General features: G+C 54.2%; 1 protein-coding gene across 3 annotated transcripts; it reads right to left on the bottom strand.

The window, feature by feature from the left end:
- Positions 1-727: 727 nt before the first annotated feature.
- PBXIP1 (PBX homeobox interacting protein 1) lies at positions 728-12,252 on the bottom strand. 3 transcript variants are annotated; one of them, XM_063626588.1, is made up of 11 exons: positions 12,167-12,252; positions 9,769-9,855; positions 7,896-8,022; positions 7,572-7,636; positions 7,333-7,498; positions 4,751-4,984; positions 4,600-4,623; positions 4,264-4,334; positions 4,039-4,170; positions 2,182-3,413; positions 728-1,723 (listed from the first exon to the last, which is right to left on the bottom strand). In XM_063626588.1, exons 2-11 carry the CDS (start codon positions 9,817-9,819, stop codon positions 1,627-1,629), a joined length of 2,199 nt encoding a protein of 732 aa, XP_063482658.1. In that variant the 5' UTR covers positions 9,820-9,855; positions 12,167-12,252; the 3' UTR covers positions 728-1,626. The 3 variants fall into 3 exon arrangements, with proteins under 3 accessions (XP_063482658.1, XP_063482660.1, XP_063482659.1); XM_063626590.1 differs by lacking the exon at positions 9,769-9,855 and having other exon boundaries at positions 12,167-12,235; XM_063626589.1 differs by lacking the exon at positions 12,167-12,252 and having other exon boundaries at positions 9,769-11,030.
- Between the last annotated feature and the right edge of the window lie 413 nt (positions 12,253-12,665).

Here is a 12,665-nt window from a genome sequence, read left to right on the forward strand (position 1 = left end):
GGCTGGTGTCAAACTCCTGAGCTCAGGCAATCCGTCCGACTCGGCCTCCCAAAGTGCTGGGATTATAGGCGTGAGCCACAGCACCTGACCCAACTTTAGGCTTCTTAAGGTGCCTCTGTATTCCCAGTGCCTCTCTGTTTCTGGTACACAATAGACTTTATAAATGTTTGCTGAACTAGTGGTCCTTGTTCCATCCCCAGCCTGCCCTAACTCCTGCCCCACCCACACATGAATTCGATGAGCTAATACCTTTAAGCCCTTAAACAGAGTTACATATTCGCTTGCTAAATAATACAGAAATCAGTTACAGCCCCTTCTAGAACCTGTAGTCCCCCCCTCCTGCCTGAGCAGTCACACCACATTATTCTGTCTCCTGTACTTCCTGGGTATTTCCAGGGTCGTCAAGAAGCCCAGTGTATTGCCGAAGGGACTAAGGTTAGATCTCAGGAAGGACCCTAGAGAATAGCCAAGGGGAGTCTGGTCATCCTGGGAGAGCTGGCCAGTGGAGCAGGCCCTGGAGTCAGTGGGGTAGGGTCTGAGATTTTGGGGACAGTGAGTAGTGGGAGAGGCGAGGTCTGGAGCAAACGTGGAGCCAGGGTGCCACCTAGTGGCTCCCTCACCTCCCCAGCCCCAGAAGCTCTTCCTTCTGGGCCTGAGTTCTTTTCCCTCCTCCACACCCTTCCCCAAAGAAGGCAATAACTTTTGAGTGCCCAAAACAGGAGAGGCATTTTTCTTGCATTGCTTTATTTAATCACTTCCCCAGCCCTTCCATCGCCTTTTTTGAGGATAAGAAACCCAAAGTTCCCAAAGATTAACTTGCTCAAGATCACTTAGCCTGGATTTGAGCCCGAGGCTCGGACTCCAAAACCCACACTCAATTTGCTACATCTCCCAGGGGTGGGGCTGAGGCAGCTGTGAGCAAAAGGAGACGTATCAGCTTCTCAAGGGCCTAGGGTTTGTTGGAAGGGCAAGGCAAGGGCAAAGGGGGATACAGAACAAGGGGGCAAGTACCAGTGCCTGGGATGGACCCATCCATTCAGGCAGGGGGTGTGGGGTGTCCCCTGTGCTTAGAAACCACCCAGCATCCTAGCTGCAACAGCACTTTATTGGGATCTGAGTCTACAGTTCACATGGGGAGCTGAGGCCATGGGAGAAGCAGGGGTAAAAAAAAAAAAAGGGGGACTTCATCCCCTAGGGACAGCTGCTTCCAAACCTAACAAAACCCCAGGGAAAGTCCTCGTGCTGGGCCTCGATCCAGCAACTCTAGTGAAATCCCAAGGCGCCGGTCAGCATGTGGGTCAAGGGGCCTACTCTGGGGACATACACGCAAGAGGATGAAAGCTCTTTAGCTTCAGAATCAGATTGCCTTCCCCACACCCCACCCCACAAGCCCACATCCCAGGGCCTGGAGTATTTGCATGCATTTGCATAGATGGCAATGCAGGTCCAGCTGAGGCCTTTTTCTAGATAAAGTGACATCAGTGCAGGGCTGGTGACTTTGCTCTACTGTGTGAAAGATATCCGAGGACACCAAACAAGCCAGGACAGAGTCCACCCTCCGGGAGTTAGATAATGCTGGGATCTTGGGCTGGGCAAGGCCAAGGCCATTCCCTGTGGGGCAGAGCGTCAGCCCCGGTGGTGGTGGTGGTGGCGGCTATGGCTGTGCCCCTCCCTGGGCCCCACAGCTCTTGGGCTCTGCGAGTGCTTGTCCTTCTTCCCTGACCTGTGGGGAGAAAGAGGCCTTTAGGGGACAATACCATGCAATGAAAGTGGGTTCCCCAAGGAGAGAGGACCCTGCTCCTCCCAATGAAGCTGAAATGAGCAGGCACCGCCAAGCATATGGGGGAAAAACCTGGTCTCCCAGGATAAAGGCTCCAGTCGGGGAGGCAGGAAGATGGGGATCTCCCTCGTCCCCTGGGCCATGCAGGTAGAGGTAGGGCAGGGCAACTCAGGAGAAAGAATCCCCCCGCCCAAAAGGGGACTGCTCAGGACCACTCTGGGGTAGGCATAGGCGGCTTCCTACCCTCAAGGGAAGAAAGGAAGCGGACCTAGATGCCTTCTCTAAGGGAAGCCAGCTGGGGACCAAAAGTAGGGATACATCCTCAAACTAATGACCCTTGCTCTTCACATCCTCCCAACTGCCTCTGTCTCACCCAACCCAACTCCCCTACAGCTGCCCACCTCTTCTTCAGTGCTTTGTCTCCAAAGAAGTGGCTGAAGATGAAGTCCTCAAAGTCATCTACTTCATCATCATCACCTGTCTGTTGCACAGCCACCTCCTCCAAGCTGTCCTCCAGGGCATCCACAAAATCCCGGAAGCGGAGGCGGTCATGACGGAAGATGCCATCCTCACCAAAGAAAGCAGGTGAGAGGGGTAGCTCCTTGGTCAGCTGCCCAGCCCAGGGCAGCCGTGCCAGGTATGTTCTTAGCAGAGAGGCCAGCTCCTGTTGCCGCACTGGGGCTAGCTCTGTGCCAAAGAAAGTCAGGCCCTCCTGCCGGGCACACTCGTCCACACCTGAGCAGCCATGGGGTGCCCGGTACTTGGGCCTCAACAGCTCTGCCCAGGATGGCAGGGGGTCATGGCTGTCCTTAGCCCCTTCCTTCCACCGAGGTTGCTTCTGCTTTTCTCCAGAGGAGTGGAAGCTACCACTTTTCCTTGGGGGTTCCTTCAGGCCCTGACGCTTGCCCTCCTTCTTGCTCCCCGACTCCTCCACCCTTGGCCTGCCCTCCTTCCACCTTCCTGCCGGCTCCCTGTCCTCCTGACCTCCCCAATTCTTCTTCCGTTCCCGGCCAGATTCTTCCTTCTTATGCTTCCAGTGCTCAGCCTTCCGGTCCCTCTGCCCATTCCACCACTTTTCCTTTCCACTCCACTCCCTAGAATTCTGGAAGTGGGGCTTCTGGTGCCAGGCCTCTGAGGCATTGGCAGAGACCCCAGGGTCCTGGCCCCAGTTCTCCAGGCCCTGCAGTTTCTGGGCCAATCTGTGGCCCAGCTCAGCCAAGCCAGCATGAGCTGGGTCCCCGCGGCCGGCATCCTGCAAGCTCCTCTCCAGATCCTGCTGTACAGACCCCAGTAGCCGTCGCTGCCTCTCTAACTCTTGCCTTAATGCCTGTGCCTCAGCCTCCAGCTGTTTCTTCTGCTTCAGGAAGCTGAGTTCTGGCTCCTGCTCCCTGAGGCCTTGCTCCCTGATGGCCTTGTCACCCTGTGGGCCTCTACCCCCACTGAGGCACACCCCATCTGTGCCCCGGACACAGTCGGCCTCCAGCCCCTGGAGCCGGGCCCGCAGCTGCTGCAGCTCTGACTCCAGAGCCTGCTGGAAGGCTTCGCCCTGCTGCAGAGCCCCCCGGAGCTGGGCATTCTCCTCCTCTAGCCCTTTGGGCTGGTGCATCAGGCTCTGAAGCTCTTCCTTTTGGGCCTAGAATATGGTTTGGGATGAAGGAAGTCACAAAGAGTTCTTGTCAGGATAGCCCCAATGCCTTCTACCCCAATTCCATTCCATTATAGTGGGCAGGTGGCCTGAGCCCGTTTTATGGCCTGGAACACCTAGAGGATTTGGTTTTCATCCTCCACCCCATCTCCATCATGAATGAGACACAGGGATCCCCAAATTCCATCCTGGGTCTCGGCAGCTACGTCTTTATATAAGCACACACTTCCTAGATTCACCTAAGGATAGCCAATGTGTGGCTCTCACAGTCTTGTTTCCACCTCCCATACCTGGAACAGTGTTAATTGATCATGGCACTTGGCATGTTCTTTAAATCCTTTTCCACACAGTGCTCCAGGCAGACTATACCAATCAATCACAGGTGATACCATGTATGTTTCATGTACCATGTGGAACAGGTATGCCAGCCCTGGCCCAAACCTTAGCACGAAGGATGTGAACCAAGAACTGGGAAGATGCCCTGACCATAGTGGGAGAGGGGAGGGTCAGGATGTGTGGGTAAATAGGAAACATTCCTTTTGGGGGCGGATGCTAGGACAGACGCCTGGCCTAGGTGGGTTACCCTAGCCCAGCCCCTCCTGCCTATGCCCACCTGCAGCTGGGCCTGCAGCAGCCGGATGTCCTGGTTCTCCTTGGCCAGCTTGTCCAGCAGAAGACCCATGTTTTGCAGGCTGGGGACACTGTCAGGAGGCACTGAGGCCTGCAGCTGTTCCCTTAGCCCATCCTAAGGGCAGAAGAGCCTGTTATGCCATGCTACCCCACAGCCCAGGTTCTCCCCAGCCAGGCCCCACCTGCCTCTGGAGACATTCACACATACCTGCCTGTCCCCCACAGCATCCAGCAGCTCGGGGTCTGGGAGGACCTGCCGCTCTACTTCCTCCATGGGCCCTGTGGGAAAGGGAAACCCTGAAACTGGTCCTGAGGCACACAGAGCCCATTCTCCCCACACCCTCCCATTCACACAGCCACCACTCCTGCTCAGGACCCACCCTGTGGCTGAGAGGTCTGGTGAGGTAAAGGGCCAAGGGGCACGCTGAACAGCTGACAAGGCCACTGAGAAATAAATGTGAACCCCCCGCACCCCTACTCCTAACCCAGAGAACCAGACAACACACACAACCCCCCAGCACAAGACAGGCTCCTCCCTACTCACCAGTCTCAGACTCTGAGAGGCCACCTAAGGACAGAGACAGAGAAGTCTGATGAAGCCCTCAGGGAGGGGTGAGGTGAGGTAAGGTGAGAACATGGCAGGAGGGCAGGCAGGCGTGGAAGCCCAAGGCCCCAGCCTCAGAGGTACCACTCACCCGAGAAGAGGAGGACCCCCAGGCCAAGCAGAACCAGGGCCCCAAGGAGGCACATGTTGAGGGAGAGGCCCAGCTCCCCGCCTGCACCCTCACCCCCAGCCTGGTTCTCCACAGGCAGGGGCGCCACGGGCTGAGGTGGGCCGGCCTCCCGGCCCCGCCGTCTCCGCAGACCCTCCATGTCCACATCGGTGTCATCCTCACTGCTAGAGCAGCGGCCCTCCTCCCTGATCCAAGCTAGGGGAAAGGACAGGGACAGGGCAGTGAGGTGACTGGAGAGATGGGGAGACACAGGGAGAAAGGGGAAGCAGAGGAAGGCACAGGGAGGGAGGTCCTCAGCCCTGACCCCAGAGAGGGGCACCTGAAGACCTTGCCCACTTGCCCACTTCTGCCTGGGCATTGATGACTGTCCCTGCCCAGTCTGGAGGCAGGAGACCAGTGCTGTCAATCTACAAGCTATAAAAGCCATTTTCATCCTGAAAGCATCCTCCTTCCTCAGTGTGCACCGTGCATCAAACTTCTGCAGCCATTACCACCCTCCTGGGTCCCCTCCAAACTCTCTGGCCACTCCTTCCCATTCTCCCTCCCTGGCTCTTCCCTGATCCTAAAGTCAGTGGTCTCCCTGGCACCATTTCAGGTTCTCTGCTCTTCTCACTGTACACATAGTCACAATTCTGTGACCCACACCACTGACACCCCCCTTCAGCAATGAGTCCTTAGTGTGTAACTCCTCATTTGGCCTCCCAGAGCTCCAAGCCTGTATGTCTGACTGCCTACTGGCCACTCCCTCTGGGACCAAACATTCAACACACTGCCCTGCAAACTGGTTCTTTTCTGATGTTTCCCCAATTCAGGGGAAGGCACTGCTGCCACCATCTAGCTAACCTAAGCCCTCCCTCTCCACCTCACATCCAATTTCAAGTTCTACACTTAAACATCTTGACAGTCCACCCCTGTTCACAACCCACACTGTACCTGCCTTAGTTCAGGTCTGCATCTTCTTTCTTTTTTTTTTTTAATATTTTTTTATTTTTATTTTTTGAGACAGGGTCTGGCTCTGTCGCCCAGGCTGAAATGCAGTGGCGCAATCACAACTCACTGTAACCTCCACCTCCCAGGCTCAAGCGATCCTCCCACCTCAGCCTCCCGAGTAGCTGACACTATAGGCATGCATCATTACGCCCGGCTAATTTTTTTTTTTTTTTTTTTGTATTTTTTTGTAAAGACAGGGTTTTGCCATGTTTCCCAGGCTGGTCTCAAACTCCTGAGCTTAAGTGATCCACCCGCCTCGGCCTCCCAAATTGTGAAGATTACAGGTATAAGCCACCACAACCAGCCTATTTTTATTTTTATTTATTTTATTTTATTTATTTTTATTTTATTTTTTGAGGCAGAGTCTACCTCTGTCACCCAGGCTGGAGTGCAGTGGCACAATCTTGGCTCACTGCAACCTCCGCCTCCCGGGTTCGAGCGATTCTCCTGCCTCAGCTTCCCAGGTAGCTGGGAAGTAGCTGGGACTACAGGTGCGCACCACCACACCCAACTAATTTTTGTATTTTTAATAGAGATGGGGTTTCACCATGTTGCCCAGGCTGGTCTCAAACTTCTGACCTCAGGTGATCCACCCACCTTGGCCTCTCAAAGTGCTGGGAATACAGGCGTGAGCCACTGCACCCAGCTGCCTATTTTTATTTTCTTTGGAGACAGGGTCTCGCTCTGTTGCCCAGGCTGGAGTGAAGTGGGATGACCATGGCTCACTGCAGTCTTGAATTCCTGGGCTCAAGCAATCCTCCTACCTCAGCCTCCCAAAGTGCTGGGGTTATAGGCACGAGCCACCATGCCCAGCCCAGGTCTGCATCACCTTTGCCTGACCACTGCAGTTGCCTCCTAAATGGGCCCCAGGCCCTCCATCCTGTCACTCAACAGGGACCAATTCCTACCCTCCTCTGCCAAAAGCCTGGAACAGAGCTCCTTCGCACATGACAGGTGGTCCCCACTCCTTTGCTGATGCTGCAGCCTTGGCCTAAAATATTCTCTTTCCCCTGCCCTATGTACCAAAAGCCTACTCTGTGCTCAGGGCTCCACTCAAATGTCACCTCTCACTGTCCTAGCCTCTCCCTTGCCCTCAACCAGTCCCCTGACTGAATGGCCTCTCCCTCCTTTGGGAGTACCTTAATTACAGTTCTGTACCTCTCTTAGGTCTGATATGCACCTTGGCTCAGTCTGATCTGCCGCTTACATAGGCGGTAACCAACCATCTTCCCTCTGCCCAGGCCCAGGGCCAGCACAAGGAAGGGACTCCAGAAATAAGGGTTGAATTCTGGAAGCAAGAAAAGAGGAGGTCCCCATGGCAGAGAGGAAAGAGTCAACCAGATGTGGGCCCTGCCCCTTACCAGCAGTGTGACCTTGGTCAAGTCATTCAACCTTTCTGGGCCTCAACGTCCCAGGGGTAGTGGTGAGAAAGGAGAGCACCAAGCTGCTCAGCCCCAGGGCCTGGACCACAGCGTGTGCTCAGTAGTGATGGCTGATCCCTCTCCCACGCCTTCTAGGAGCAGAGTGACAGGAGAGGCAAGGAGGACTCTCACCTGTTTTGGGGGTTGAAGGCAGGCTCTGTGGAGGGCTCTGGCCTTCCAGGTCCTGTGTGTCTGGTCCCAGGCCTGTCACCACGGTGGTCTCCTGCAGGTCTCCCTGGACTACTGTGTTTCCTGGGCCAGGAGGCTCCACACCACAAACATCACCTTCCAGGGTGCCCTAATGCAGGTGCAGCAGTGAGCAGCTGCTAGCCCTCCCCACCTCCCTTCTTTCCCACAGGGAATCTCCTCACCTTGACCTCAGTCTCCTCTGTTAGAATGCTGCCAGACTGAGGGCTTTCAGTTTGGAAGAGTGTCCCTGTGGTAGGAGAAAAGGCCCAGAAAAACCCACTGCCCCAGCTGAATTTCCTATGCAGCCCTCTGTCCATCCCACAGGCCCCTACCAGGTTGGAAGGGGCAGGAAAAAGCCAGGATGGAATAAGAAAAGGAGTTTGTCAACTGAGATTAATGGAGGAACTAAAACGAACCAGCCTCCCTTTCTCTGAGGAAACTGAGAAACCCCAAAATATGGAGAATAGCTTTGTCCGGTAAGCTATGTCCTAAGCAGGGCCCAGTACCTTCTCCATCCATGGTCCCAGCTAATTCTTCCCCATCTGCCTTGGAGGGGCTGTGAGGGGCCTGCAGGGCTCTCTCAGATTCTGGGTCCATCCTGGATGCCGGGCCCAGTGTCTCCACTGGCAGGCTCTGGGAGGAGAAGTGCAAGGAGAAGGGCTGCACCCAAGAATGGGGCCCCAGCCCACATCCCAGAAACACACACATTCAGTCATGAGCTGGCCTGAAAAGGGGCTCGGGGCAGCACCAAGTGCTCGGCCATTCCCCAGCCTCACTCATTGTGAGGAGGAACTTTCAGGGGCCAGGTTTCCGCTACACAGAGAAGCACCACCAGACCAAGGCACTGGTTGCAGTACAAACCTGGTGCCCCGCCTCCAGGAGGTGAGCTAGAGCCTATGTTTCCCTCCCATCAAGATCAGCAGCACTTCCTTCCCCACAGATGAACAACCCAGATATTATAATATTAAGGGTGGGAGGAAGGCAAGAGAACAAAGTCCCCTAGGTGCCCACGGGTCACAGTTATGCCTCCTGGGGTGTCCCTGCAGCTGCCCTCTCAACTGGACAACTACTTACATCTCTCAAGCCTTTCTGGCCTTTCCCACTGGCCCCTGACACTCCCCCAACACCCATCACCCAGCAGCTGCTCACAGAAGCCCAACCCACCCCAACCACAGACAGCCTGTCTCCAGGGTGCTCTCAGCTTAGACATCCAGCCCTGGCCACGCAGCCTCGGCCTCCTCCCTCTGCCTACTCCCCTTCCGCAGGGCCCTGGCCTGCCACCCGCCCCATGGCTCCGACTATCCCTCTGGGAATAATGCTTCACCTTAGTTGTGTCTTTGCTATTTTCAAAACATTTTTATTCTCATGGTACCCCCTACAAGGCAAAAATCATGACGCCCGTTTTACAGGAGAGGACAGAGAGGTGAAATGGCATGCCCAAGGCCCCCCAGCTGTCAACAAAGACACCTCAACAGGAGGCCAGGGCTCTGAGAGCCTGGTGCCCGTCTGCTCATACCTGCCTTCCCTCTGCCAGTGAGCCCCAGTCCATTATCTTGCTCCAGCGTCATCCCCAAGGTCAACTCCTTACTCCCATCTGGGTTCCTCAAGGGCACCTCAAACTCAACATGTTGAAACTGAGCTTCTCCCCTCCTCCCCTCCTGGTGGCTCTAATATACAAAGTCGCTAGGTCTTGGAACTCTCAGAGATGCCTTTGACAAATTTTTGCCATCCCTTCTCTAGCCACTCAGTTCCCCATCCTGCCAACCCCCTTCTCCCTCCTCAGTGGGCTTCTGCCCCGCCAGCTGCTACCTGGACTGCTGTAAGGGGTCTTCAAAACACTCTCTCCCTGTTCCCACCCAGCCTGCACAGTGGCTTCACCCTCTGCCTGAGACAATGATTGTCCTGATCCCTCTAACCCAAAGCCCCACACTGATTTCCCATCAGGATGAGGCCTGAAGGCCTCAGCCAGGCCCTTCAGGTCTCTTCCAGGGGTTCCAGGCTCTGCCCCCAACCTCACTCCAACACTGGCTCCAACCCATGTCTCCGTATCACCCATGGGTGTCCCACAGTCTCCCCCAGCATGGCGTTCCCCACTATCGCCTCGGGACCTTTGTTCACATTGGTCTCTCCATTCGAAATCCCTCCCTACTTGTCTCAGCTTACCCAACTGGTCCCTTCCTTCATGGCATGGTCCAAGTGCCAACACCTGATCCCTGGGGCCCAATCTACTTCCTGCTACTGGAGTTCCTCTAACAGCCGGCAGGAAGCGATGTAGGTGACCATCAGGACTAAGGAAAAGGACCCACCAAGAAAGAAGCCCAGCACTGCAGAAACACCCCCCAACCCCGGCCCCGTGGTTCCCAGGCCTGCTCTTCCTACCTCAGAGCCAGCAAGCACCCAGCTATTATCAGAGTCTGGGCAGGAGGCCATAGTCGCTGAGGTCCCTGAGGCTGCTGTGGCTGCCACCTGCAGAAGAAAGCTCTCTTAAGGATGGGAGCTAGCTTCAGGAGGGGCAGGATGCAGAAAGCAGCCTTGGCTGGGTTCCAAGGTTCAAGTGCTGGGCAGCAGCCTCCAGAACCAAGCCTGGTTCCAGTCCTTCTCTCCCTGACACCCCAGCTCTTCTAAGCAGTATTTGCCTTGCAAATCAGAATCTGCCAACAGCCACAGAGAAGCCAGCCTCTTACAGGGACCAAAAGGGCCTTGGAAAACTGAATTGACCTTGAAAGGTCAAAGTAGCATAGGCTGGAAAGGCTCTGGGGAATTCCAGTCTAGCCCCCTGACATTTTAGTCAGGGAAGATGAAGCCCAGCAAGGTTGACAGACTCGACTTGCCAATAAGAAGACTTGTTAATAAGAAGAGCAGGGAAACAACACAACCCTCCCTTCACAACTCCAGGTACCTACACAATCACTATCTTCTCCCCCAGGACCTGGAAGGGAAGACTCAATGGCCTCCTTCAGCCCTAAGTGTCCCACCACTTGCCCAGCATAAGTTCTAGGTACGGTCTAGTTCAGTGGTTCTCAATCTTAGCTGCACATTGGAATCACCTAAGATTTTGATTCAATTGAGTTGGGGGGTAGGCCCGGGCGTGGGTCTTTTTAAAAACCACTCAAATGATTCTCATGCACAGCCAGGGTTGAGAACCACTGGCATAGCTTAGATCCATCTGGATGCACCTTTTATAAGTCTCCTCATCACTCTCAGTCTCCATCCTAAATTCTGTTTACCTTCTTAGTAATCGCCAGAGTTTGGTCTTAGGGAACTTGAAGGTGACTCAGAAAACGGATTTATGGCAACTATCATGTATATATACATCACTTTATAGCTTGCAAAAAATAGACAAAAATCAGGGCTATGGTCCTGCACCCGGTTAATCTGCTCTGACTTGACAGGGATAGGGGAGGGAATCACTCCAGTTTCCAAAGCCTGACTGACGCAAAGCAGGGTAAGCAGACAGGGATCCGCCCCTTCATCCAAGGCTAAGACAATTCCCTCAGGCAGCTCCTGTTGGGACCAGGCATAAAGGTGGAAGGATAGATGAGCTGACCTCTCAAGAGTACTGGATTGTGATCCTTCAGAAGAGGATAAATGACTGCTTCCCGAGCACTTTATAAGGAAACTCAGGAAAAGGGAAGTGAGGCTGGGAGAGTATGGCAGTTCTACCTTTGAAACCAACCACATTATCCCCTTCTGTTTGAGCTGTTTTCATGTCCTGCGTGGTGCCCTAAGTAACCTCCTGTGGCTCCTGCCAGTCAAGATCCAAGTCCTGGATAGGTCTTTCCCAATGCCCATCCTCCCAGACACATGCACTCATTCCACACGGAGACAGGAGAATGGCTGCAATGACCTCCCTGTACCAAATCCAACAGGACACCCTGGCATGCATCTGTAAGCATCCATAGAGCCATGGCTGTTCAGCCTTCCGCTTGTGGCTCCACCCCCGCCGTTGTTATTATCTCCCCATCCCCAGTTGCTGACTGTTAACAGGTGGTGGCAGGAAGGAAGTGGCAGCAGCTTGGGCTGAAGTCCCTGTTTATCCCTAGCTGTGTGTACAGCCTGCTCAGGTCCTCTAGAACCAGGCACCATGGCAACCACAGTGATGTCAGACCCACTGTCTCCATGGAAACCAACAAAGGTATTTGGGTCAACAAAATAAATACTTATGAGACCCAAATAGGAGACACTCTGAAACTCCTATACTCTGGGTCCCAAACCCTGATACCTCTTTCTTGGTTAGGTTAACCCAGGGTTCAAAAAAATACCTCTTCTCCCAAGCCAGCATCTCACTGCCTTATTAGGAAGTTCCTTCTGCTGTCTAATCTCCACCCTTCCCTGCTGTGTTTCCAGATCTTTTTCTTTTCATCGACCTTCTGGAAGAAAACCCACCTCCACTCCCTCCCTCCACCCCCTTCTTTTCATTCAGGCAGGATTCAACAAACACCTCCTGTAAGGATTATGACAGAGACTTCTGCTATTTCTAAAAAACAGCTAAAGGGGGAGCTCTCCCACTCAGTATAAAGCTAGGAAGTTTCGCCTCTAGTTAATTTAAACTCCTCTAACAGTTGCTCCTCCAAACCGCTAAAGCAAAGGATCTAGGGCCACTTGCCTGGGGTACCCAGAGCAAGTTCCTGTTTTGTTAGTGTCGGCACCTGGCCTTCCTCCCCCAGCCCAGAAATGAAAAGCAGCTCATTCCTTCTAGATTAGTTCCGCCTTCCCTTTTCCTTATCCCACCCTCTTCAAAGGGAATCTGTGGACCCCTTCCCAGCTAAGGCATTACCTGAACCAGCTCTTGCTTCCGTCTTCAGCTTAACTTGTTGCTGGCTTCCCTTTGTTTGCAGCCCGAGAAGAGAATCATGTGACCAGAAACTGACCAATGAAAAGTCAACTTCCCCAAGGGGGCGGAAACTTTTGGCCAATAAGAGTAGGAATTTAGAGCCAGGGGAGGAGAAGGGAGGTCTAGCGACACGGCCCTAAACCTGGGCTTACCTCCTGGTGGGCGACCGGGGTCCCAGCTAACTGAATCCTGAGTTTCCTGCCCTTGTTTCCCAGTGTCTAAACAGTTTCTAGGGGGAACCCCCCCGCCAGACTGAGAGAAAGGCAGAGGGTGCCGTCTTCTGAGATGACGAAGGGGCCAGGTTGGCCCCAGGATAGACAGAGACAGCTGTGAGATGGGGGAAGGGAGAGGGACAGGTCGCAAATCCAGGGTGTGGAAATAGCCCTCCTGCTATCCTCCCCAATGTGCTCCAAAACAGACTGCTTAAAAGATGCCATTGCTA

The sequence above is a fragment of the Symphalangus syndactylus genome, chromosome 12 (genome assembly GCF_028878055.3).
Source record: "Symphalangus syndactylus isolate Jambi chromosome 12, NHGRI_mSymSyn1-v2.1_pri, whole genome shotgun sequence".
Taxonomy (NCBI): Eukaryota; Metazoa; Chordata; class Mammalia; order Primates; family Hylobatidae; genus Symphalangus; species Symphalangus syndactylus.